General features: G+C 38.6%; 1 protein-coding gene across 3 annotated transcripts in view; it reads right to left on the reverse strand.

Annotated features, from left to right (window-relative positions):
- rasgrf2b (Ras protein-specific guanine nucleotide-releasing factor 2b) overlaps positions 1 to 26,682 on the reverse strand; it is a 76,768-nt gene that overhangs the window by 25,543 nt on the left and 24,543 nt on the right. For 2 of the 3 annotated variants that reach the window (XM_079872397.1, XM_079872396.1), the window contains exons 2-14: positions 19,117 to 19,223; positions 16,811 to 16,958; positions 15,011 to 15,100; positions 14,526 to 14,779; positions 10,254 to 10,333; positions 9,719 to 9,912; positions 9,126 to 9,235; positions 8,170 to 8,288; positions 5,351 to 5,511; positions 4,723 to 4,789; positions 4,132 to 4,268; positions 2,749 to 2,831; positions 816 to 1,064 (exon numbers count right to left, since the gene is read on the reverse strand). In XM_079872397.1, the coding sequence (XP_079728523.1) occupies positions 816 to 1,064; positions 2,749 to 2,831; positions 4,132 to 4,268; positions 4,723 to 4,789; positions 5,351 to 5,511; positions 8,170 to 8,288; positions 9,126 to 9,235; positions 9,719 to 9,912; positions 10,254 to 10,333; positions 14,526 to 14,779; positions 15,011 to 15,100; positions 16,811 to 16,958; positions 19,117 to 19,223 (1,799 nt within the window). Of the gene's footprint in view, positions 1 to 5; positions 99 to 815; positions 1,065 to 2,748; positions 2,832 to 4,131; positions 4,269 to 4,722; positions 4,790 to 5,350; positions 5,512 to 8,169; positions 8,289 to 9,125; positions 9,236 to 9,718; positions 9,913 to 10,253; positions 10,334 to 14,525; positions 14,780 to 15,010; positions 15,101 to 16,810; positions 16,959 to 19,116; positions 19,224 to 26,682 lie in introns of all 3 variants that reach the window. The other variant, XM_079872395.1, reaches the window with a different exon arrangement.

A 26,682-nucleotide genomic window follows, 5' to 3' on the forward strand; every position in this document is an offset into this window, starting at 1 on the left:
GTTACTTTGACTGATCCAGTGCCATCTTCCTGATCTTCAGGCTGTAGTCTGGGCAGATGGATGTAATGGACAAGCGGTCAAATGAGTGATACTGGACCCTGTGTGACAGCAAAGTGGGTGGAGTGATGAGGAGCATCAGAGACAACACATTAAACGTCACATCACTCACAATGACACCCTCTGACCACAGACATCTTCACATGAGGTACACATGCTGTGTTTGCATTCTGTTCAAGACTATTCAATGACAATTAAGGAGGAATTGCTGAGCACTTTCAGGGCTTCTGCTTTTTAGGTACCAAAAGTGCACCACTTGGCAGAACACCTGCTTTTGGAATAGAAAACATTTTTCCATTTGAAAGGACATTCAATCTGAGCTCAAATGTATGCAGAGAGATAAATGCACTAGTGCTACTCAGGCTCACTCACAGCAGTGGTTTAGATTCATACACCTTATGCTCTCTTTCATATATTTCAATCGCACAGAACATTTGAATGTTAAACTATGCAATGTTTGTTCATAAATTACATATTTTTTCAGTAAAAATGTATGTAAGTTAAAACAGCTGTAATAAATATTTTTTTGAGAACAGTATCACTATACTTTACTTGCAATAAACGTTTGAAATCTACTTGACAACAATGGCTGTTGGTTGAAATGAGGGATTGAAAAAAATAGCCATTTAAGTTATTTCAGACTAAAGAGTTAAAAATGTAGATATATATACTGTATTGGACATCAAAACTAAAAGCTGACATCGTTTTTTATTTATTAGCTCTAACGATGACTTTTAACCCTTTGAGAGCTCCATTACCTGACTGGTATGGATGTGAAAGGCTTCTTGTAGATGTCAGCCAGTTTCTCCATGACCACGATGGCAGTGGTGAAGATCCGGTAGGTGTGCAGGAAGGTGTTGAGGAAGTCTATGGAGAGGAAGCGCAGGTCGGTCAGCCTCTCCAGCAGCCTCTCCACGCTGGCGTAGCGGATCTGAGGAACCTTGCAGGAGTTGAGCGTCTTACTGAAGCAAATGTCAACATCATCTTTATGGAGACGCGCATCAGATCTAATGAAGAGCACAACCAAAGCATCTTTACGGTCTGTATGCTGTGCATTTATGTTGATGGTGGATGGAGATGTTATGAAAAACTAGTGGAGATGCACTGATGTTACAGTTGATTTTAATTCTAAATATGTTAGCTAACTAGTCCAAATGTAACCTAGATTTGTTGACTAATAATAATAATATAAACATGATTTGTTTTCTACTTTTTAATGGACAATTGTTAGAAGCTTTATGCTAATCCACAAGTAGAATATTAAAATGATTTAAAATATCAAATAAATATTTCATATCTGTATAGAACTCTTTTTTTTCTTTCCTTTTTTTTTTTTGCTTAAGGCCCTTTTTGCCAGTTGGACAGTTGCACTGAACTGTCGCATTCTTCCTGGACTGGTAGTACCAACATATTTTCCAGAGGGAGGGAAATTAGTCCCGGTTGCATGCCCTCTCTGTCACTCCGATGTTAAGCTTGGACAGATGTGTTAGCACAAATATAGGTTTTCAGTGCATGTTCACTGTGCTTCCAAAACAAGCTGTGAGCAAGATGCTGTTCTCGGCTAACTGATTTACTGAATTTGAAGGTCTAATCATTTCAAAATTGTAATTTTTGGTCAACTGAAATGTAATTTTTAGTCATTTGGTCTTTTACTAGATGAAAAAAAAAATCACTTGCATGTGTACATGGGGTGTTACTGGCCTAAATTTAGTATGAACATGTAGAGGAAGTGCTTCTTTAAGTACAATACACTGACCCACAGCAATAAAAGGCTGACCCACACTACAAGATATTTAAAATCTTATCAGATTTTCAAAATTTGAGAGACCACAAACATGACGATAAAAATCATAGATTTAATTGTTGTTTTTTTAGCGCAATTTTCCACCGGACAAAATTGCGCTTGTTAACTCATGATTTCTGTTCTGTGCGTCTGTGCGCACCAATCTTGCACTTCTATCTACTCCTCAACCAGACCACCTAGAGACTTCGGGTTTTCGGCATTATGTTAAGGAAGGTCTAATCTCGGGAACGCACAAAAAAAATCCAGGAAAAGATTTACTATCTCTTAGTGTTGTGATCCCATGACGTCAGAAAATTGCGCTAAAACACTCACCGAGTTTTTATTACTTGTTTCTCTAGTGTGTGGACAGATTCCATTCTCAAACAACCCGACTGTGAACACGAGAAATCTCTCATGGTCAAATGAGACTTTAGAGGAAACAAACATGGAGGATGACAGGCAAGATATAATAGTGTAAGGAATAATAGTGTAATAGCGATAATAGTGTAGGACCGCTTTTTAAAGAAAATTTGCTGTAAAAATATAAAAAGGTTTGGATGAAGTCGTATTATGCTTCTATCTTCCATCACCTCGCTTTCTGATTTGGTAACGTTTTGTTCAACGTGACAATCTGCAGAGTGTGTTTGTCCTCGAGGTTCTCCCAAAACAATAGGATTTCTTATTGTAAATATTCAACGTGGTGGATATGTATGATCTGAGATTGGTGCAGCTCTGACTTTGACTGATTGGTGCATAAATCTTATAAGATAATTTGTCAAGATAATCAGTAATTTACCTAGGATTGATGGAAAGGGGAGAATTGGCCCAAAATCGGCCCGGTTATCTTGTAGTGTGGGTGCCTTAAGACACTTAAGACATGCTTCTTTATAAACGCAGGTCTGACTTACTTAATCATGTGTGGCACTGTGACTTTTGAGTTCTCCTCAAACACGCTGGTCATCAGACCGTTACAGCGGATGTTATCGATGCACTATATTCCAAAGAGCAGAAATTTAAAAAAGAGAGGGATCAAAACAAGGAACACAGTATAGGCAACAACACAATGAATCTAGTCATTAAACACATGGACAAAATGTCATTTCTTTGTGTATATAAGAGACTTGGAGGCGTTCAAGGACAGAGAGACATATCTTGTGGGTTCATCAGTAAGCCAAGTTCCATCCACAAGTACAAAGTGTTCCCCTCCAGGAACAAGTCTTAACCCCTTGAATATGGTGTGAAGTTTCAGTGAGGTGGTGGTTAGTTGTTTTGTTCCAGTGCTTCTGCATAGCCATAATCATTTTTGTTTTTAAAGGCTACAGGGGATTTGTATGGTTCAGAGCAATTGCACAAACTATAGATGACGTGTCAGGCACTGTTATCTGTTATAATTTATATTAATCTTCCTTTGTATGTCTTTAATCAACAGGAGAGGGGAGAGAAACGGGATCGTAGTCGGATATGGGAAATTATTCAAATGAAGCAGGCTAGATTTGAATCTGCATCTACAACACATGATTTAACAACCATGCCACAGCACTGACCATGTTTATCAGTGAGCATATGCAGAATAATGATAATATATACACTATTGTTCAAAAGTTTGGTGTCAGTAAGATTTTTTTAAAGAAATTAATAGTTTTATTCAGCAAGGATGCAATAAATTAATCAAAAGTGACATTAAAGACATTTATAATGTTACAAAAACCTGCTCTATTGCAAAACATAGTGAGCTGCCTACAGAGGCACCATAGGAATGATCCAAAGGTGAAGGCTTTTAAAATTAAAAATCTTACTTATGCTGGCTCATAAAATACCTTGTTATGGCCATATTATAAGGCAGCATCACATGTACACTTCTTGGAAAAATAAAACTCAGAATGTATTGTGATAAGCCCAGCAAAACACTATGTTTTACAATAATGTTTCTGTTTCAAATAAATGTTGTTCTTTTGAACTTTCTGAAGGATCATGTGACACTGGAATAATAACGCTGAAAATTAAGCTTTGACATCACAGGAATAAATTACATTTTTAAATATATTAAAATAGGAAACTGTTACTTTAAATTGTAATAATATTTCAAAATTTAACTGATTTTAGTGTATTTTTTTATAAAAATAAATAAATGCAGCCTTGGTGAGCATAAGTGACTCCTTGCAAAAACATTTCAAACATCTTCCCAACCTCAAACTTTTGAACAGTAGAGTAACCTTGAAATAACCATGAGCAGTTCAGTGTAAATGCTGAAAATGAGCTGTTGGTTACAAGTGGCTTCTCTGTTCTCTCACCTGACTGATGTCGCTGGTCCAGGCCGCTTTCTCCTGACGGGAGGGCGACAGCAGCACTACAGTAAAGGCAGGAGCATCTGAGGGCTCTACCACAATCTTAAAGTCCAGGTGACCAAACACCTGCCCTGAATTCTTAGCTGAAAAAAACAACAACAGTAGGTTGCAAATGAACGCGAATCATGCACAAAATCCAAACTATCAGTCCTATGGGATCACTCAAGATAACAATGGCAATAAAAACTAATTGAACTGAAGGGATTTCTTCTTAGAAACACAATAATGATGGTGATGTTTATTAAATAAGCTCTTAGGGACCAAATAAAGGGATCATGAGAGGGTCATTGTGATGCAGTTTTGAATTAGCCCATGCGTCTCTTTCTGTACCCTCAAGTGGATAATCAATCCATGACAATTATCATCTCTGCCCATTTGACATTTAAACAGCAGGCAGTTTTCACTCTTTCCTGACCTGTTTATAACAGTTAATTAACCCGCACTATATAAATAATGGCCAATATATAACTAATGATGCATGTCTCCAATCATCTGTGCTGATGTGTTTGAAAATGTGCATGAAAGAAACAGGCTCACCATCCTCGTCATTGGCGTCAGGCTCCTCGATTAGAGTGCACTCGATCAGGGACAACACACCACCTTGCTGCCAGAGTCAAACCATTAAGATGAGAGGTTAATCACAAAGGGAGAGTTTCCTGATATTGATGGTTTGTTAGAATAATGGGTTTGTGATGGATCTGAATGTACAATGACATTTCAGTTGTGTTTTCCTAAAGCCTTTGTATTGCTTGCTTATAACTCTCATTTTGCTTCGGTGATCACCAAATAATTATTATAACTTGTAATTATTTAACTGGCAAACAAAAACGAGGTGTTGTTGAATTTGAGAAATTGACTTGATACTAGTTTTACAACTAGAGTGTAAATTGAGGCTTATGAGGAAATTCAGTTTCAGAAATTGTGCCTGTGGATCGACCAGGTCAATTAAAAAAGGACAAATGAGAAGTGTATGCAATAATATGCGCATGGGCTGCATCATTACAATTATCAAATATTTGCTTCTGGATTTCTAGGTTAGTGATCATCAGGGGTTAGTTTCACAAAAGACAGAAAGGATGACATTTTAGATTTAGTTATTTTTGACTAGTGTGCTGTAAATGTCGTTTTCTCTCGGGTTGCATTTACTCTGTGTGCATGTGCGTACTTTGAGCAGGTGAAGTTTGCCTCCCGAGCTGCGTGTGCAGATAAGGAAGTGCTTGGTGAAGAGGAAGCACTGTCTCTCTCCTTCTTTTTTGAGCGAGAGAGAGCCTAGTCGCACCTTACTGAGCTTCCCTCTCTCCACTGAAGGCAACTGGATCAAAGAGCCTAAGAAAAAGACAGCAAGAAAAAGAAATGGAAGATGTGAAAGAGAGTGGCACGTCAAGTTGAGACAACAGACAGCACACATGATAAATGAAGATCAAAGACACTTTTACCACTGAACAAAAGACTACAAGAAGAAAAGGGAACATGGCAGATTTTCAATCAGGACATGAAGTGAAAAAAATCATAAGAAATCATATTCAGATCTCATAAGCCACAATCCAGGAAATTCCTACTAAGGTTCTGTCACTTCGGTCTAGTTAATTCTTAGTTTGGTGCAGTTTTGTGTTCACTCGAGTCGTGCGCTCTTTCGTCCACGTGTGATGTTGTATGTGCGGATCCCAGCACTTCGGTATAGTTTGGTTTTGGTTTGGTATCGTTGTTCGGACAATCATGCTCATTTAATCTCCCGCTTGCTTTCATGTTGCCCTGTTCTGTGTAGCTTTCATGTTTGTCATGTTTTGTGTGGACACGCAGTTGGGGAGAGCTCTCGTTGACTGCATTTAAGTGTCATGTTTTTTTTGAGCACATGATTGTAGGTGTGTTTGACTTCATGCAGCGCTGCGCAGACCGCACGGCTGACTTGAAGCAGAGCATGCCGGTTCGAATTTTTGTCCGACTTGAGACGGCGCCGATGCCACGTCACTATGACGTATGTCATCAAATTACCACGCGAGCGATTCGAGGGAACTTAGTAATAATAATTCCAACAATTCTATTACTATTATTATTATTATTATTATATGAATTTGGAAAGATGTAATTTAAATTCATTCTAATTTAAACAGTTTCAAAATTACCATTTTAATGTTTTCCCCCCTGGCAACTTTTTTAAGGTATCCTAATAAATTCATTCTGCTTATATGAGAGCTCATAGGTTAACATTTCAAGAGGACAAAAACATTTTTGCTGTAGACACATTTTAAATGCTGAAGAGATTCCAGATTTCCAGAGAAGCAAGTATTTGTCCTTATATTTTATTTATTTTTTATTATTGCTAAAAAATAAACATTCTGGAGAGATAAAGCATTTGTATATAAACTGTAGCAGTGAACAATGCATCATCAACAAGAAGAACAATTATCAATGCATGAATGAATGATTTGGAAAGAGACAACTCAAACAGTCAAATCAATGGTCGCTGTTGCTTATATATTTTGAAATCAGAAACTCACATTGACTTCAGGTCGCTTTGTCACACTGCAGATTGCTGTTTGTATGAATGACCTTTTAAAATGAAATGTCTATTTTATTTCTGCTGTGCCTTTGAGAAACACCCTGTTAAATGTGAAAAGGGAAACTTATTTTCTGTCCCAATATAGTGTTTAACTCCCCCATCGTTCAATATTGACCTTTTTGCAAATCCTTATGCTGAACATAACATGAACAAACAGGAAAACAGATCTTATCGCATCCGCTTGTTGTAGAAAGTGTTAACAGCAATACGAACTGACAATAATATCTATTGACTTTAAGGTAATCAGCAAACCTAGTTAGTTATTTCTATTGTTGGCCTTTCATAAAATTTTAATATCCATTTTTTAATTTCTAATATTAGTAAGAAGAAGAAAAATGAAAAACTTTTAGATATCAGTCTGCGTATATGATGGACATTGGTTACGCTCATCTTTGGTAGCTCCTCTGAAGGCATCTCGAGTAAAACAGCTCTATATTTAACAAAGCACATACAAAAGACCTGAACTGGAAGCGATGCAACCTGTTTTACAGAATATGTTGGCTGCGCATTGCTAACGGGAATCAGAATCCCAAATGATTTGAGGTGATGAGATATATAAACCAGACAGAAAGAATAAGGGTACCTCACAAATTCGTTTGCCCATATAATCTATAAGCTATTAGGGTTAAACATATTTGGCTTGCTGTCTGCAGTGGAGGAGCTCAAGGAAGCAGCTTCAACTCTAGCTTAGATATATCCCCCAGTGGGACTACTAATGCTTGGAAGATGAGTCTAGTAGGAAGATGCCGAAATTATGTTGGTGAAGTTGGGGAGGTGGAGGGATGCCAAAACAGCGGATGCCGGAGCAAGGTGAGCAGCTGCTTATATGCTCCGGACGTTAAATGAAAGATTAGACGGGTTCATTCCTCCCGTAATTACATTTTGGAAATTGCACTTGTTATAAAATAAACTTAAGCCACTCTTTTATAATGTGGGGATCCTGCAGAAAGAATGCAATACGGAAGTAAAATGCTTTCTGAATGATATTTCATATTGTCTTGAGCTGAAGTCATAATAATGATAAATCCTCTCACACGGACTCATGGGGCTTTGGGTTTTAAAAACATGAGAAGAACCAAATGAAATGTCAACAACAGAAATTGCTTTCCCTGTCACTCATTCTACAAAAAAACATGAACTATCATTGTGAAATGATGTCATTTCCTATTCCACACATTCCATGCAGAGACCCCCCAACTCGTTATTCCTGGTTTTCCTCTTCTGTGTTACAGTGCTGGATTCTAATACATTATAAAACACCCGACTGAAAACATCAAACACTCCTGGAGACAATACTGTCCAATTCTAAAACTATGAATTATTCAGAAGCCAAGGGGATCAAACCAAATCTGTCGCTGTCACTCAGGTGCTGCTTCTGCTTAAGGGTGTCAGGTATGTGGCAGCTTGAAGTGTTAACAACTCACCTTGTCTCACAAACGTCTGGCTGGTGTCAAGGAGGATGTCACAGCCCTCCACGATCATGCGCTCAATAGCCAGGTTCTTACGGATGTTTTCTGTGTCACTCACTTCATCGTGCATCACCCTGGAACAATGCAAACATGACACTTGTGTCACAAATGAAAAAGTGAGAAATTCCCCCTATTACTTTTTGCCACTTCGATAAGAAGTGTCAGGATATAAGTAGCACTTAAAAGTGTAAGTGTAACGTATTTACAACTACTACAAAATGAAAAAAAAAAACAGTAAGGGGGGAAATAACTAAGCTAAAGTTACTTGCAAGCACTGTCTGCATTGTTTTGACATAGTATTCACTAAAGGAATTCAAATAAATCAATTACAATTTAATTGTGATTCAAAATTGAATGTACTTTATGATTAAAAAGGAATTCTGATGATCATCGACTGTTGCCATGATCAATATGTTCTATATAATTTTCATTGCTTTTCCACAGCAGAATAAGTGCAGTGTTATTTGCAGCAGGTGCTGTTTTGTGAATTGGGAAAAATCTCTAATGATTTTACATAGAAAGGGGCGTGTTTGTGCTGAGAAAAATGACTTAATACTAATGTCACAATGCTATTTCGATTCATTAAAGGTATAGTTCACCTAAAAAATTAAGATTCTATAATTATTTACTCACCCTCATGTCGTTCTAATTCTGTTTGATTTCCCCCTCCCCCCATACAATGGAAGTCAATGGTAACCAAAAAAAACCAACAATATCTTATTTTGTGTTCAGCAGAAATTAAGACATTAAGTTGAGTAAATGATGACAGAATTTTCATTTTTGGGTGAACTATACGTTTAAATGTATGGTTACATTGGATTGTGGTGGTTAGTGAAAAAGAAAAAGCTTTTTCTGCACTGAAATACAATGTGCAACTTTTTAGTGAATTCACCTCGGGGTGCTTTTCTCACCTGGAGAGTTCCTCCAATTTGGACTTGGCAAATTCTAGACTTTTCCTTTCCACATGCTCATGGGGTGTATGAGCCAGTAGCTCATGGAGAGTGATGATATAACGAGGGATCTGTCAATCAATCGTACAAAGAGAGTGTAAAGAGTGAAAGTGTACAAAGAAAGTGAGAGAATCTGCGCCCACAGAATGTCGGTCCATCAATCAACCAAGGTTTAAACATCCTTTGCTGCATATCTGTTCGTTACTTACATATTGTGGCTAATTTGATAATGCTTTCATCCATTTCCCTCCATTTAATTCTACAGATTTGACCCCAAAATTTCCTTTAAAAAAGTCTACAGATTCTGTCTGGAAGCTGATTGCCTCAAATGTTTGAGGAATTGAGATGCATCAGGTTTCCACAAGTGATAAATGAGGCTCTTTATAAGGGAGTTTGAAGAGTTCGCTCAAATGGTTTATGGAAAACACATTTCTTGTTTGTAGAAACACAAGCAGGCAATTCCCAGTGGCAGTTCAAATTAATTGAACAAATCAAGCTCTTCAATGATCCGGCTAGAATTAAATAAGACACTAATGAGAGTACGAGAGCAGCACCTGAAACATGGGGTACGTGAGGAAGGTTTCCAGCATCCTTCCCTCACACGCAGCGTTTGATTCATACTGCTTCAGGAGTTTGTCAAAGTCCCGGTTCTGCTTACAGTTGGCCAGAACCTGAAGACTGTACTGGTGGTTCCTCACGAACTCCTGATAGATGTTGAGCATTGGCAGCAAGATATCAAAGAGATCCGCTAAAAAGGAGAACACAAAGTCAAAGTCATTAAAAATGGATTCTTTTATTCACAGCAGCGCTTGCTTGAAAATTCTTATCTGGGGTTTAGGATGTTGGCGAGTTTTTTGTCTGGCTACCATTGTTGCAGACGAGTGTGTGTCTGTATACGGTGAGATAGGAGAAAATCAGGCGTCACTGACGGGTTTGATTGAGATGCTGTGCGTCAGCGGAAACAGCTTGTCCTTGATGTTAGTGTCACCCTGCAATGTGCTGTCTTTGTCGGTGGGATGTTCTGAATAGCTTTTCCTGAGTGCGGTAATTAGCTTTTCTGAGAGATAAAACGTAACGATCATGACATACCTAGAACCAGTGTAGGCCAGTTTGCTATCCTCGCCTTCAATCCTTGATGGAATATTTCATGCAGAAACATGATTGTCTCACTGAGGACAAAAAGAAGAAGAAGAGTATATCAATACAACAGCCCATTCAAAATAATGAGTTAAATATCACACAAATCTGATTATTTCATGGTACCAGGGTAAAAACTTAACAATCACTTTGTGCCAAAGGCAAATAACATAAAAAATCTCTCACCAGTAAGCACATTGTTGTATTTTGGTTCTTTTGGTTCTTAAAACATCTGTAGGATGTTTTATTTAGGTTTAAAGATAACATAATCAGCACATCTGAATGAGATGTTTCAAAAACAGTGAAAAATACAACCAGTCCACTTTACATTAGGAACATTATTTGTTCTAATTATGATAACTATACATTTTTAAACTATTTTTCTAATAAGAATGATGATCATCTACTAAAAATGGCAGGTGTCATCTTCTAAATGACTTTGAAAAAATGTACTTTGAAACCTGGTAATATAACTTACTATTTCTGTGTCGCAGAAGGATGTGGATGGATTGTCCAAACCAACATGCAAACAAGCTGTCACACCATGCAGTGATTATGTGTCAACGCTGAGGCTCTCTTGTATACATATTTTGCAACCCAAGTTCATTGGAAAAAAGTGCCTGTGGCGTTAATGCTTCTTGCACATTTCGCTACACTTTCAAAGTAAAATGTCTGGTGAGTGGCACTAAAAGAGTGTTCAGTTATATCCATATCAGGATGAATGTGAATCTGGCAACATTTTATTATGCTGGTTGTTGTATATCGCGGCAGTTCAGAAATGAAATGTCCAGTGAGTGGTTGCGTTCAAAAATAACATACCACCTACACTAATCCTTCCCCTAAACCTAACGGATAGTGTTAACAAAAGCAAACGTGAGATTCACATTTTCTGAATCAACCATACCATTTTTGGTTACTTACGCAAGTTTTTGAACTCTTTTATCATGACTTGATTAAGTGTTCTGTATCGCAATGTTCGCAATGCAATGTTTTCTACATCAGTGGAGCTGGTTATACAATGCAAACATCACAATGTATTTATTTTATTTTTTTAAATGCACTATGGTAAAAGTTTAATGTGTTTGTAACACTTTAAAAAGCAGCAAAGAGATATACATTTATTATGAAACAAAAGGCAAAAAAACTATTATGTACATAGTTAAGTCATATTCAGTGTCTACTCAGAGCTTCTTGTCTTGTCTCTGGTCTTCATTAAATGGAGCACCTCTTGTCACTATCCAGCAATAGTCTGCAAGCATTGATTGGCTCCAATTGCTCCATTTGAAATTATCTGCAGTTCACACAAGTACACGGCATCTCTGCTCACTTTGGCTAAACAGAAATGTGTCCCTTTGCAAAATCAAACCCCAACAAATGAGAGAGCACCACTCTGTATGACAGAGGAGCAAAACAGAGTAAGATGGGAGCTCCTACTTGTACCACATGACCGCTGTACCACCTGACCACTGCAGATTAATTTAGGCATTGATAGTGGTGCCAGAATAACTCAGAATATAACGTGACATTTTGTCAGCTCGAGACTACGGTAATTACGATATGGCATGAACGCAGCATAAACTCTGCAGGGCTGCGGCCCTCCAGAAATTGAGTTTTTCACCCCTGCTGTATGATTTCTAGAGCTGATAAAGCGCAATTGGTGATATAAGTTTTATTAAGATTGCATCATCCATGACTTTTACGAATAAGATGTATGTATGACGCAATACCAGCTTCAGATTGCATCATTCATTGTTTTGCCTAAAAAGCAAGTACTACCTAGTCATCGATTTATTCATAGATCCAGTCAAAGATGTATTTTAGTCATTTCTGGTTTAAATTGGCTCTATGCACGATCGCTTCCGCGTTTTGTCTCAGCCCGCCCAGTTACATCCGGTGCTGCGTCAGAAGCCGTTTTTGCATTAGGTGGAGATAATGGCAAATTACACTCTCTGTTTACAAGAACTTCCAGCGGTTAACGTGAATGATGTTAACAATATTGTGAGGCAGTTAACTGTCACACATATGAGTAAGAAAGAGAAGTTCTTTAAATTATAAATTTCGAGCTACATCAACAACTTTGAGGGTGAGTATTCTCTCATATCGCGCGAAATCCGACTAGCGAATCAGTTTCTAAAATCGTTGTCTCCGTTTCTGAGAAAATGAATTTTATTAAAGTGAATTGTCCTATAGAACGCGCTATGTGGAAGTAAAGACGCCGGCTGAGATCCTACCGGAAATACGTCAGCAGTGTTCGTGCATAGAGCCTATTGAGATTAATTGCCTTCATTACTCCCTTACGGTACGTTCACACGGGGCGTCAGCGTCAACGCTTCCCATTGACTTTGAATGGGTGACGTCAAGCATTGCCGAAAAGAATTGTGGATCCGTCGGCGGCGCTTCACTGGCGTTGCTCGCGGCAGAAGTTGAGAATTTTTCAACTTCTGCCGCGAGCAACGCCAGTGAAGCGCCGCAGATGGAAGCGTCAGCCAATCAGACAATACAGTAGCCAGGCGGCAGCCAATCACGTTCATCACGTTCATCCTGTTCAAGAGCAGCAAACTGAGGATAAATTTTAAAACGGAGGAGAAACTAATTATTGCGGTTGGCAATCACCCGGTCCTTTATGACCAATCACTTTTTATGTACCGGGATTCATACCGGAGAGACCAGGCGTGGAAGGAGGTGGCAGAGGCCGTTGGTGAATCTGGTGTGTATTGGCTGACGCTGCTATGACCATGGCGTCAGTGCCAAACTTCAGCCACGCCTTCCGTCAAGCGTTGACGCTGACGCCCCGTGTGAACGTACCGTTATCCTCCACCATTCACAAGTCAAGGGTCCTATAACCAATAGTACATCTTGAAAATTAGAGCCAATCAACAATTTTAAGAGTGATTTTTGTTCTCAGTGACCCAGAATTAGTTTGACTACATCTATTTCAGAAGAAATTTGGCTGTAGACCAGAGTAATCTGCCCCTGTAATCATGATGTGTGTGAAAAGGATTAAAGGTTGTTGTTGTTTTACTGCCCCTAGTGCAGGAGTGTCAAAATCGGTTATCCTGCAGAGTTTAGCTCCAACACTAATTAAAAACACCTGAATCAGCTAATAAAGGTCATGCAAGTGTTGTTGGAGCTGGTTGGAGACCATGGCTGTTTCTCAATTCCAAGAACGCAAAGAACGGATTTGCCACTTCAAGTGTCCGCCCGCAGTGTCTTCAGGGATTTCTAACGGTTCGATCCTCTCAAGTCTGCATTCGCTGCATCCTCAATATCAGGAACACATCCGGGTACTTTCATGTGTCCTCTGTTCTTGTGTTCTTGAGTAATGGAGTTGAACATCGATGTTTGATGAAACGAAAACACAAGGACGCAAGAACGCTTAAGAATTTGTCCCTCCAAGAGGAGGATTGGACACCTCTACTCTAGTGTTGATTTCAGCTGAAACTGAAGTGAATTGTATGCACTGGAACATTTTTGGAGTTTCGCAAAAATGCAGGTAAAGGCACGTTTTTCTAATGAGCATATGTTTATTTAAGTTTTCAAAAGCCCTATTCGCACTGGATTAGTATTATCTGGGGACCTCGTGTGATTTAGAAATTACAGCGCACTCGCACGGGATAAGCGAAGCCTGTGATTTTACTCGAATTTACTGACTTATCTCCTGGATATGATGTCAATAGGCTATTGCGTATAGGTCAATATAGGTCTGTATGAAATATCATAAACTGAAGAATGTTCCTTACCGCATGCTGCTATACATGTCATCCATCTCCATCTAATCATTCTTTTTGTTTTTGCTCTTCTGATGGTTTTCAGCTTTCTCTTTCTGCAAATTGTATAGTTGTATGGTGTAGAGTGATATGACCCAGAACCCAAAATACTATCAAAACACTCCAACTCCATACACTCCATACACTCTATTCTTCGCGAAAGATGGATAAAAAAGCGCACGGGAAACAATAACCTTGAAAAAATGATATACGACCCCGCCAAATCACAGAGATGCCGATTCGCACATGACTAATATTATCACAGGACCTCGGCGTTCGGCGAAATATGGTAGGTCATTTGTGGGGGAATTTTTACTTTACAAATTACAGACATGGCCATTTCGCGCGGGATTAAGATCACAGACAACCTTCGCAATTATTACAAATGACTAGAGGTCACCAGGTTATACTTATCCCGTGCGAATAGGGCTAAAGCCACAGAAACCAAATTACGCACCTGTTAAGGAAGATGCTACTGACATCATCGTGGCTTATAGGTGGTTTTTTGGAGCTGGCAGCCATTCTGAGCGGCCTCAGGAAGCAGTTGACCAGGATAGAAAGCTGATGGACGTACTCTGTCTCAGCCTCCACCATGTTGAAGACGATCTGGTTTCTTTTCCTCATGCTCTCAGCATGAGGAGAACAAATGTAGTCCTGCACAATAATCTTCCACTTCCTTCTACACAGCCACCCTCGCATGAAGCTCTGGACCTACAGAGAGAAAGTGTGAGTTGTTTTAGTGTATCTTTAGGATTATTATTTGTGGTCATTGTTTGATGAAGGAATGATGAGGAGATGCACAACAACAGAAACTGAAAAACTTCTCTCAAAAATTCTCAGAAAAATTTCTCAAACCAATAGCCTTGATTAAATGTTCAACAAGCCCATATGGCTGCATTGTTTAGATGTCCACATACTTCTGGCTATAACAAAGTTCTTTACCTTTTTGATTTTTTTTATATCAGGATCCTCATCTTCCTGGTATACGTGGTAGGGACGCATTCTTTCCTTAGTTTTGTTCAAGGCTACAATCTTTAAGAGAGAACAAAATACAACATGACTGAGCCTTACAATGTACAGAACACGTGAGAAGGTACATTAGCGAAGATAACTGTCAAAACAATTGGGCTGCAAATGGTCTCTGTCATTATAATTTGACAACTCAGATAATGCTGGTGGTATTTAGCGCTCATCATTCTCAATGAATAATCAACGTGTCATAAATTTGGGTCATGGAGACCCTGTGTGGGAGCTGGCACATCAGATAACCATCTTAACTTCCTCTAAATGGACAATTTCCTTCCTTCATTCAACAGCCTTCATCAAAAAGCTCTCTCACCAAGCCTTTATCAGGCATTTACTCTGGATGCAAATAGGTTAAATGCCCCGCAGGGTATCTCCCAGTATGTGTGGTCCACAGACCGCAGTCACAAGCTAAAGACTTCAGTTTATTGAAGTGCTATTGTACACTCTAGATAAAGGTAATTATCATGTTTGTCATGTTTTCTTTCTTTATTAAGTGTTAGTTTGGAATTTAAAAAAATGTAATCCATCTAATCTGAAGGTTATCATCACTACTCTTTGCTTTAAGAGGATGATGTTTCCTTAATCTGGTTTTGTGATCTTATAACATGCAAAATTTATCAGTATGTTATTTAATTTTTTACAACAATAATAAATTATGCTAAGTTTCCGTGATAAAAAGAATCGCACACGAAAATGCAGCTACACAGAACGTATAGTATTTGTAAATATCTCGGCTTTATGTTATCGATACAAATGTCTTTCTACAATATGGGGATGTAGTAGTTGATAAAACTGGATGATTTTAACTAATTTTTTTATTTTCTCTTTATAAAATATTCATAACTCACAACGAGTTTAAATACAGATGTGTCTGTTTAAAACAACAAAGCATTGCTTTTATGGCTTCATCATTTATTCATAGAAGAAAACTGCTGATATAATCGTGACACTACAACAAAAGTGTGTATTCTTTTCCATTATTCACCATATGCCTATGCAAAGAAATAGCACAAGAAAAACAACACCATGCAATAACAATGATAGATAGACAGACAGAGAGAGAGACAGACAGACACAGACACAGAGAGAGAGAGAGAGAGAGAGAGAGAGAGAGAGAGAGAGAGAGAGAGAGAGAGAGAGAGAGAGAGAGAGAGAGAGAGAGAGAGAGAGAGAGAGAGAGAGAGAGAGAGAGAGAGATCCCTTCCTCTGGCATTGACCAGTAAGGGCAATGATCTTAATTAAGATTACACATTCCTTGTTGCTTTGCATTGATTTATACTCTGAATCATGTGTTCACACTGGCCCTGCAAAGTCAATAATGGGGCATAATTCTTGTCCCCATGGCGACTGGGCCAATGGGGAGGATAATTCCCTGGTAACACAACTAGGGAACAGATAAGGTGCAGAGCCTGAGAGATGCTCTGTGGCACACTGGGATTGAATATGTTGCTGGTAACCTTAATCACAGAAAGAAATACTCCTGGAAAAAGCAATGTGCGAAAAGTAAACCTTCAGTAAAACTCCATATCAGGATTGTGTCACTCTGTGTAAGTCACAAATGCTTTTAGTACACAGGATCATTCAGTAATTGCGACATTTTGGAGACCTGCACTGTTATTAGATTAATGGGATCTAGAGTGGTTCACTGATTCATAAAATTGGACCACACATTGGAAAACAGCCCATAAAATAGCACAGCTCAAGCATATACATTACCTCAGCTTTGAGCCTCTCAATCTCTGTGTCTTGGTCTTCCAGTTGTGTGCGGAGCTGATTGGCTGCCACCTTCTCGGTCTCCACAATCTGCACCAGGTGGATATACTTCTGCATAAGAACCTCACGCTCAATGATGATGTCAGAGTAGCTGAGATGAAAATGACAGGGTTACTTTATGAGATCTCAGAAGTAGGAGTTTATGTATGCCAGTGTTCATTTTGCAGGCCTCAACAATAAAAATGGTCAGTTGAGGGAACTGCCACTATCGGCAAATGATAGTCACTGGAGAGCCAAATTGGTCAACTGGGTGGAGCTTGACCTAGTACAGCTCCATCTCTGTGGATCTAAGATGTGGAATTAGGGTTAGGGATTAGGGGTTGATGTTAGGGTTTTGGTGTGGTTGAACACTCTCCAACGATTATGTCCAGAGAGCGGGAGCTGGCCGTCAAGCTCCACAATTTTTTTTCAAAACATCAGCATGGGTTGATGGGTTGATTAACAGCTTACCATACCATCACTTTCCAGTAAAAGTGTTTTTATGACATTATTGCTGTTTTGGTTTTAAATTATAGCTTTAAATTATAAATTCCAGATATAACTGGAAATAAATGAAAAAAAATTGTTGTAAGTTTTTAAAAGGGGGGGGGGGGGGGGGCAGTTAAACAATAAAAAAAAAGAAAAAAAAATAGTATTTTAAAAAATGCAACCAAAATATGATGCAAAAACAAAACAAAACAAGACATTTATCATTTGATGTTTTAGGGCCTAAGTGCAAATGTGTTTATGGTGCACTTTGTCTCTTTGATTGTCCATGATTTACTTCCAGTTACATTTAAGTGAACAATGTCAGCCTGTTTGTTCAATGTGGCCTGTCCAGATGTTCACAGGCACATCTGCCCATGGGTAACCCAATAATCCGTTAGATTCAGCCCATCACCCCAGTGACGCAACGCAAATGTACACTGTGGGAGGCTTGAGTATAAATCTGTATAGGGAGTATAAATCTCTGGTGTGTCAGCACGTGAGTGCTTTAAATCTCAGAGGGTTGTGTGTCTGTGTGTGTGTGTGTGTGTGTGTGTGTCTGTGTGTGTGTGTGTGTGTGTGTGTGTGTGTGTGTGTGTGTGTGTGTGTGTGTGTGTGTGTGCATAAGTTTCTAACAACAACAACCCACCTTTATCACACCTTTATCATAACATCATAAATTAGTTTCCCCCCCCCCCACACACACACACACACACACTCAGACATAAAACTGTATTTGTTTTAGTGTATTTGTTTTAACAACTGTATTGTTGAAGATGAAGAGCACATGCACGCACACACACTCTTCCTCTTCTTTTCTGCATTTCACCTCAAGTGACAAGTTCCAGCTTGTTTTCTAATGTAGCTTTCTAATAAACTTGACATTGTATACTTTAAATATTGTTGGTTCTGGGACAAATAACATTTTTTTTAACTTGTTTTATAAAATAAACTTGTTGTTCCTCTTTTGAAGTCACTTTAGATAAAATAATTGGTAAATGTAATAAAAGAAAACTGTGCCATTGAGTCAATTGTTAACAATTACAAAATTGCCAAGTACAGCAACAAATAATATGGATAAATAAAATAAATAAAGAAATACGCTTAAATAAATAAATAAATAAATAAAGGACATGAAGCGGGAGATAAATGAAATAAAATAAAAAATTATTTAAAAAAAATGAACCCCACAAACTAAAAGAAAACTGTCCCACTAGACTTATACTTGCATAATGAACTACTAAGTTACTAAAAAAGTTTTTAACTTCCTAAAAAAAAACATTATCTTGCCAAGGGCACTAAGTGAGACAAGACTGGTGCGCCCTCAAAAACCAAGAAAATTGGTACAAGACGCTTCTGGCAACAGTGTTTCCACAGTCTGAAATTACACCTTAATATTCCTTGCTCTAAGGCAGATCTGAGATACAACAAATAAAGCAGTTTAAGCTTTCTTTAGAGATTTGTCTCTTGGAGATGAGATATAAAACAAAGTTGTATCTTAGGCTGCACGTCTGAGCACCAAGGAAAGAGGAATAACAGTGCTGTCAACCTCAGTGTGGCTTATTTGTTGCTGTGCTGCTCTGTAGTGACAGGGATAAATGCACAATGCGCTTGACTTAACCCGCTCTGATGTGTCTCTTTCTTATTATGATGATTTTATTCTTTCAGCCTGAGAGCAAAGCTTCTTTAGCGCTGCAAAATATTATCCTTGACTGAGCAGGATGAAAAAAAATATATAGGCTATACATATATATATATATATATACACACTGCCGCACTAGTACCTGGCCTGCAGGATGGCCTCCACCCATTCATCACAGTCTGACTCCTCCTCCGTCCGCAGTTCCAGAGGTTTCTGTCCATCATGCCCGAAGATGACAAGGAAATAATGCTGAAACAATAGACAGATGGAAACACATTAAGAAGTTAGCAGACCTATAAAAGCCTGTGTGTGTTTTGAATTACTGAACTTCTGTACTAAAAGCACTTTCCACAAATAGTGAGCTTTGGTGTCCCATTTTAAAACATTAGAGGCACAGCTTGTATGTTGTTGTTTTTTTGTCATAAAATAAACTATTATCTAACATAAAAGTAACTTAACATTGCTAAGCTGTTTTAAACTAAACAAATGTCTGTGTTCTGTCTGCTTAAAATGGTAGGTTCCACTTTATTTCGATAGTCCACTTTAGACATTCTTCTAACTATAAGTAACTTTGCAACTACAAGTCAACTAACTCTCATTAGAGCATTAGTAGACTGCTAGTAGACTGTTAGGTTATGGTTAGGTGTTAGGGTTCGGGTTTGTAGAATAAGTTGACTTGTAGTTGCCAAGTTAATTATGGTCTGTTGGGGGACCATCAAAATAAAGTGTGATCAGATATTAAGCAGACAGTCTACTAAGACTCTAATGAGAGTTGACATGTAGTTGCAAAGTTACTTATAGTTAGTAGAATATCTAAAGTGGACTATCGAAATAAAGTGTTACCATATGGTAATTTTGGCCTTTCTCACCTAAGATGAATTAACTGTATCCAATAAGTCAAACAACAATGTCATAATCTTTTGCACATCCCTCTCAGTGTCCAGTCTGACCCTTTTAAAAATGTGTTCAGTGCATTTGTCAAACTTTAAAGTTATTTTAAGAAACATCTATCTGATTTAATTTCATTTAATAAATTAAATTTCTTTTTTCTTTTTTGAAAAAAAGAATAGTAAATAAATGAGCTCATATATTATTTAGTTTAACCTCCTCCTGAGATCAAACTAACTGGCCCATTTTAGACATTATTTTGTGCTGTGCTGACCCAAAGCAAAACAACATCCACAAAAAGCCTGCATTTACATATTATTAACAGAGCACCTGCTCTTTATTACAAACTCATAGAAACGTCAGCGCCAGCACACAGATACTGACAAGCACTGTGAAATAAAATGGGAACAGGGTTATGAGAGCCTGAGCACTGTGTGGCTTGAGGCCATTGGCAAGGCAAATAAACACATGCAGCCGCTTAACAGCAGGTGCGAGAGGAATTGAATCAGCTATTGTCATGTAATGACCTGAGGGGAAAATGCTGGTTAGCGTGTGTGCGTTCACAGTGATATTAGTAAGTTGCTTCACAAGCTTTAAAATGTCACATACAGGACAATGAAACTGAAACAGACCACAATAATTTATTAGTATGGTGTAGGGCCTCCTTTTGCGGCAGCATCCATTCGCCTTGGGAATGATGGATACAAGTAAGAGGGATTTTGAGCCATTCAACGAGAGATTTTGAGCCAGAAAACGTTTTCTGACTTGTTCCTCCAAAACACCCCAAAGTGGCTCAAAAATGTTCAGATGTGGTGACTGGGCAGGCCTTCACTGTGTTCGACTTCACTTTCAGGTTCATCAAACCATTCTGTCACAAGTCTTGCTGTGTGTAATGGTGCATTATCATGCTGATACATGGCACCCCCTTCGGTAGTCCTTGGCAATGAAGACATCAAGCACAGTAGGGAATGCCATGATATTGCAGCCCAAACATCACTGATCCACCCCTGTGCTTCACTCTGGGCACACAACGGTCCGGGTATTAAGACTCTTTGGGGCTACTCCAAACCGTAACTCCCACAGATGTGGGAAAGACAGTGAAGGTGGACTCATCAGAAATACATACGTTTCGCATTGTCCAAGGTTTGCACTGCTGGCACAGATGAAATAGACATTTTTCATTGGCACGAGTGACCAAATGTTTGGCTATAGCAGCCCGACCATGAATATCGTGAATGTGAATTGACCATGAATCTATAACTCTGTGGAGCTCTAGACAAACAGTTTTGGTGGAAACAGGAGAGTCGAGGTGCGCATTTAATTCAGGATATGCTTTTTGGATACAATCTGGGTTAATTCCTGGACATCCCTTTCAGACAGCTTCCTCTTGCGTTGACTGTTACTCCTGTTGAATGTGGTTCGTCCTACGTGGTGGTATGCCGACATTACCCTCGATAACATAGCCCTCGATACACCACAAAGACTTGCTGTCCTGACCACAGATGCACCAGCGAGACACGCATCAACAATTTGTCTCTTTTGAAATCTGATATATGTCTCCCATTATGTTGTGTGGATTCTAATACGGTATGTATAGCTGTGCTATTGCTCTTTGAATTCAACCTTCTTAGGCAAGGCAAGGCAAGGCAAGGCAAGTTTATTTATATAGCACATTTCATACACAATGGCAATTCAAAGTGCTTTACATAGAAGAAATTAAAATAATAAAAAGAAATAAGAATAATTAAAACAGTTTAGAAAAATAAAATAAAATACAGTACAGTACAAACAGTCGGACGAACAGCGGCACAGTGCTCATTCAGTAAATGCATAGCTAAACAGAAGTGTTTTGAGTCTGGATTTGAATGTGACTACTGTAGGAGCTCATCTGATCTCCTCTGGAAGCTGGTTCCAGCTGCGGCTGGCATAATAGCTAAAAGCGGACTCGCCATGTTTAGAGTGAACCCTTGGTATTTCTAGCTGATATGATCCTAATGATCTGAGTGATCTGTTGGGTTTATATTCAGTGAGCATATCTGCAATGTATTGAGGTCCTAGGCCATTGAATGATTTATATACCAGTAATAATACTTTAAAATCAATCCTAAATTTAACTGGGAGCCAGTGTAAAGACCTGAGGACTGGTGTGATGTGTTCATATTTTCTGGTTCTGCTCAGAATCCTGCGGCAGCGTTCTGTATGAGCTGCAACTGTCTTATGGTCTTTTTGGGAAGGCCAGTGAGGAGTCCATTACAATAATCCACCCTGTTGGTGATGAAAGCATGCACAAGTTTCTCTAAGTCTTGTCTGGAAACAAAGCATCTTATTCTTGCAATATTTTTCAGATGATAGTATGCTGATTTAGTTATTGCTTTGACATGACTACTGAAACTAAGGTCTGACTCTAGTGTCGCACCAAGATTCCTGACTTGATGTTTAGTTGTTTGACCCCTAGAGTGAAGGTATGCGTTCACCTTGAGAACTTCATCTTTGTTTCCAAACACAATGACTTCAGTTTTGCCTTTGTTTAACTGAAGAAAGTTTTGACACATCCAACTGTTGACTTCGTCAATGCATTGGCACAGGGAGTCAATGGAGCTGTAATCGTTAGGCGATAGGGCTAAGTAGAGCTGTGTGTCGTCTGCATAGCTGTGGTAAGCAATTTGGTTCTTTCTCATTAGGGCCTGTTCACATATCGCGTCTTTTGCGCGCTCAAGTTCGTTATTTCAAATGTAGGCGCGCGGTATGCGCACTCATAATGGAAGCGACGCGCTCGTTTTTTCCAAGCGCGTCCGTGCCGCATCGAGATAAAAACATCTCAACTTTTCAGAATGCCGCAAGCGCACCGCAGGTCACGTGACAAGAACCAGCCAATCAGCTTCCTCACCTTTTCTGTTACTTTGAAACCTCAGCAGAAAAATGGAGGAGCAGCTCATCATTGCGGTCCAGGGATTTCCTGAACTTTATGACTTGTCAAGCCCTCATTATTTTGACTCAAATAAGAGGAACAATGCATTGCTGAAATTTCCTTGCTGTAACCGAGAGCGCAGCTGATGGTTGCTTAGCAACGACAGACGCCTCCGGAGCGCAACCGCCCCTAGCGCTTTGGAAAAAGGAGAACGCGGCGCGCCTAGCGTTTTCTACGCGTTTTTAGGCGCGATATGTGAACGCCGCCTTATTTGGCTCATTGGGAGCATATACAGGTTGAACAGGAGTGGCGCAAGAATTGAGCCTTGAGGGACTCCGCATGTCATGGATGTCCACTCAGACTTATGGTCTCCTATACTCACATAATAACCTCTCCCATCTAAGTATGACCTGAACCATTTTAGGACTATCCCAGAAAGCCCCACCCAGTTTTCCAGCCTGTCAAGAAGTATGTTGTGATCGACAGTGTCAAATGCAGCACTGATCATTTGCCTGAATCAGTATTTAAGCGAATATCGTTTATTATCTTTATGAGCGCTGTCTCTGTGCTGTGGTGCGGTCGGAAACCAGATTGAAAATTGTCAAAGTATCCATTCAAGCTCAAGAATTTGTTCAGCTGATTGAAGACAACTTTTTCAATGATCTTGCCTATGAAAGGAAGATTTGAGATCGGTCTATAGTTGCTTAATATGGTCTTATCCAGATTGCTCTTTTTCAGGAGGGGCTTGACAACTACAGTTTTCAGGGAGTTTGGAAAACTCCCAGAGAGAATTGAGGCATTTACCACTTTTAGAAGATCTGCTTCTAAACTGTTTAACACACTTTTGAAAAAGATGTGGGAAGTGTGTCAAGGGCGCAGGTTGATGTTTTAAGGTGCTGTATGGTTTCTTCCAAAATTTTGCCATCAATTTCGTTGAAATCAGACAAAGTAACTACTTTCTCAGGTGGTCTGATCTGTCTGACCCCAGCGCAACTCAAGGATGTGCTGATCACCTTTCTGATATTATTGATTTTCTCATTGAAGAAAGAAGCAAACTCACTGCACTTGTTGTCTGAGAGCATTTCACTGGGAATATGGCTTGGGGGGTTTGTCAGTCTCTCTACAGTAGCAAAAAGAGTGTGTGTGTTGTTTAAATTGCTGTTTATAATATTTGAGAAGAAAGTCTGTCTAGCTTTGCCTAGTTCCATATTGAAAGCATGAAGGCTGTCTTTGTAGATGTTATAATGGACTACAAGTTTAGTCTTCCGCCACATGCGCTCTGCTTTTCTGCATTGTCTTTTCATATTTTGCACTGCTGTTGAGTTTCTCCAAGGTGCTTTTTGTCTGCCACTCTTCTTCCTGACTTTCACAGGAGCAATATCATCAATTACACTTTTAACTTTTGAGTTAAAAGAATCCAGGAGAAAATCAACAGAGTCCGCAGATATGCTTGGTGTTAAGGATATAGCCTTCATAAATAGTACACTAGTGTTCTCATTTAAGCATCTCTTCTTGACAGACACAGATCTAGCTTCAGTGGCAGATCAATATATCAAAGAAAATACAGAAATGATCAGACAGTGCTACATCCTTAATAACAATCAGTGAAATGTTTAGACCCTTACTGATAAGTAAATCTAGAGTGTGTCCACAAATTGTGTGTGGGTCCATGTACATGCTGAGTCAGATCAAAAGTTTTTAAAACAGTTTTTTCTTACACTGATGGAATGTAAAATCAGTGAAGATATAGGCGTGAAACCCCCAACACTATATTGGCCAGTGTTTCAGTTTCATTGTCCATCCCCTGTACATTTTATTGCAGATTCATTGTGTTTACACTTTTTTTTCTACACTTAGAACCAAGTATAGGAAGTAAAACAAAAATAACTAATATGTAAAAGAAAAAGAAAAGAAAAAAGTCAAGTGAATAAAGGAAGGAGTGGGGAAATGTAATAAACAAATAAATAAACAATTCAAAAATAGAATAAAATAGAAAAAAGTCTGTACATTCAATCAGATTCAGAAGACCCTGCAAAATGGGACAGCTCACAACATCAAAGTGAAAAGCATATAGGTTCTTGTTTAATAGGGGAGTGAACTATTACTGTAGTCTTGTGTATCCATACCAACCGGTGTTGCTACAAAGGCAATTATTAATGAAATCTCAATTGCTTCGAAGCAGCCAAACTTCTCTTTAAGCATTACTAACCAAAGCCTGAGATTCTCCTTAAAAAAAAAAAAAAAATGCATGAAAGCTGATCATTTCCATCCCTTGGTGCCTGAATCAGCATATACACTTAGAATCCAGTGGGAAAATAAGCCTAAGACATATACAGAAGATAATTATCGTTATGCATATAAATGCAATTTGCTAATGCAAAGGTTGAGGGGTCAGAAAGCAGAACATATTGCATTTGTTTGTGTATCTGACGTTTACATTTATTTCACATCTGCAGCCGACACTAATGAAACAAGCTACTACAGCTGGTCATGCAACAAGAAACACGGCAAGCTCCACTCGTTGCTCCTTGAGTTACCACTGGATTCGCGAGAAGGAGACAAAATACAGTGCAAATATTTGAGTCAGTTTGAGATAGCCAATTATATGTCAGTGATATAAAGAACTGCTTGTGTGTCAGCCTGTTTACATGTGCATATTCGTCCATTATACAGTATGTATGTACACATATATAAGCGTAAAACTGCAGTTGAAGTCAAGTTCAGGGGATTAAGTGTTCAGTGTTTTCTAGTACAGACAGGCATGAGAGGCCTTATGTAACCCTCCCTCGATCTATTTACAGTCTCCCAGGCTGACTCCTCTCTCGGCGTTTAAGTTGCATGTAAACAGAAGGATAAAATCAGCACCAGGTATTCTTATGATTTCCAGATACATACTCAAAACCGAGATAGCTTTGTAAACTATTGGTAAACCTAGCAGGACTTACTTAAATATCCAAATGTACTCATGGACCCTTTTCACAGACCCTAATGATGCATTTCCGCAGGTATTGACATCATAAATCTATTTTTTTTAATATATTTTCTCTTTTTTTTTTAAGTACATTTATTACACTATAGTTGTTTTTTTCTTATAGCTTGACATTCATTTTCAGAAAACTAGTTAACGCTGCTGTGTGGATGTTTCTAATACAACAGCTGAGGCAGTGACAGTATATTTCTATCTTCTGACCAATGTAATCAATCTCTCTATATTTTTCCTCTTTTGAAATGTAATAGAAACACTAATGTGGAAGTTGTCTTTTGCTATGGAGGCAATTGGGAATGTAAAAATTATATTTGTTGTAGTTTCCAATCACCACTGTTGAAGTTTACCCAACTACGATGACTTCCAATAATCAGAAACCATGACAACAAACTAGGGCATAATCAGTAACCTATGGAAAACAGAAAAGCAGGAAAATGGGGAGTAAAGGAAGCAGGAACTGAGAGAATCAATGACATACAAACTAAAAGTCCATTAAAAGAAACATCTGACACATGTTAACTGATATAGTTAACTAATGTAAACAAATGAAAAGTTATTGTAAAGTGTTACCGAATATCAAAAGCTGAAACAGCTGAAGAACTCTACTTTTTCCCAAGCAATGGACTAAAGAGTCTGTAAGCAGCCTTGTTGATACGATGAGATAGAAACAAAGTCAAAACAAATACACATACATCAGAGTTAATACAGAACACAATATTACATCTCTGCAATCATAAGCCCTGGAGCATCTTTTAAACGGTCTATTGCAAGGCTCTTGTGTACTGATACATCCTGCAATAAAAGAAAGCAAGTCATTTGCTTAGACTCAAAACATTTACTAAGGAAGGCAATCAGATTTTTCACAAAAAGAAGATTCAAAAATGAATCTTTGCAGATATATGTAATATAACCACAAAAAAAAAAAA

Source organism: Squalius cephalus (genome assembly GCF_949319135.1).
Source record: "Squalius cephalus genome assembly, chromosome: 5".
Lineage (NCBI taxonomy): Eukaryota > Metazoa > Chordata > Actinopteri > Cypriniformes > Leuciscidae > Squalius > Squalius cephalus.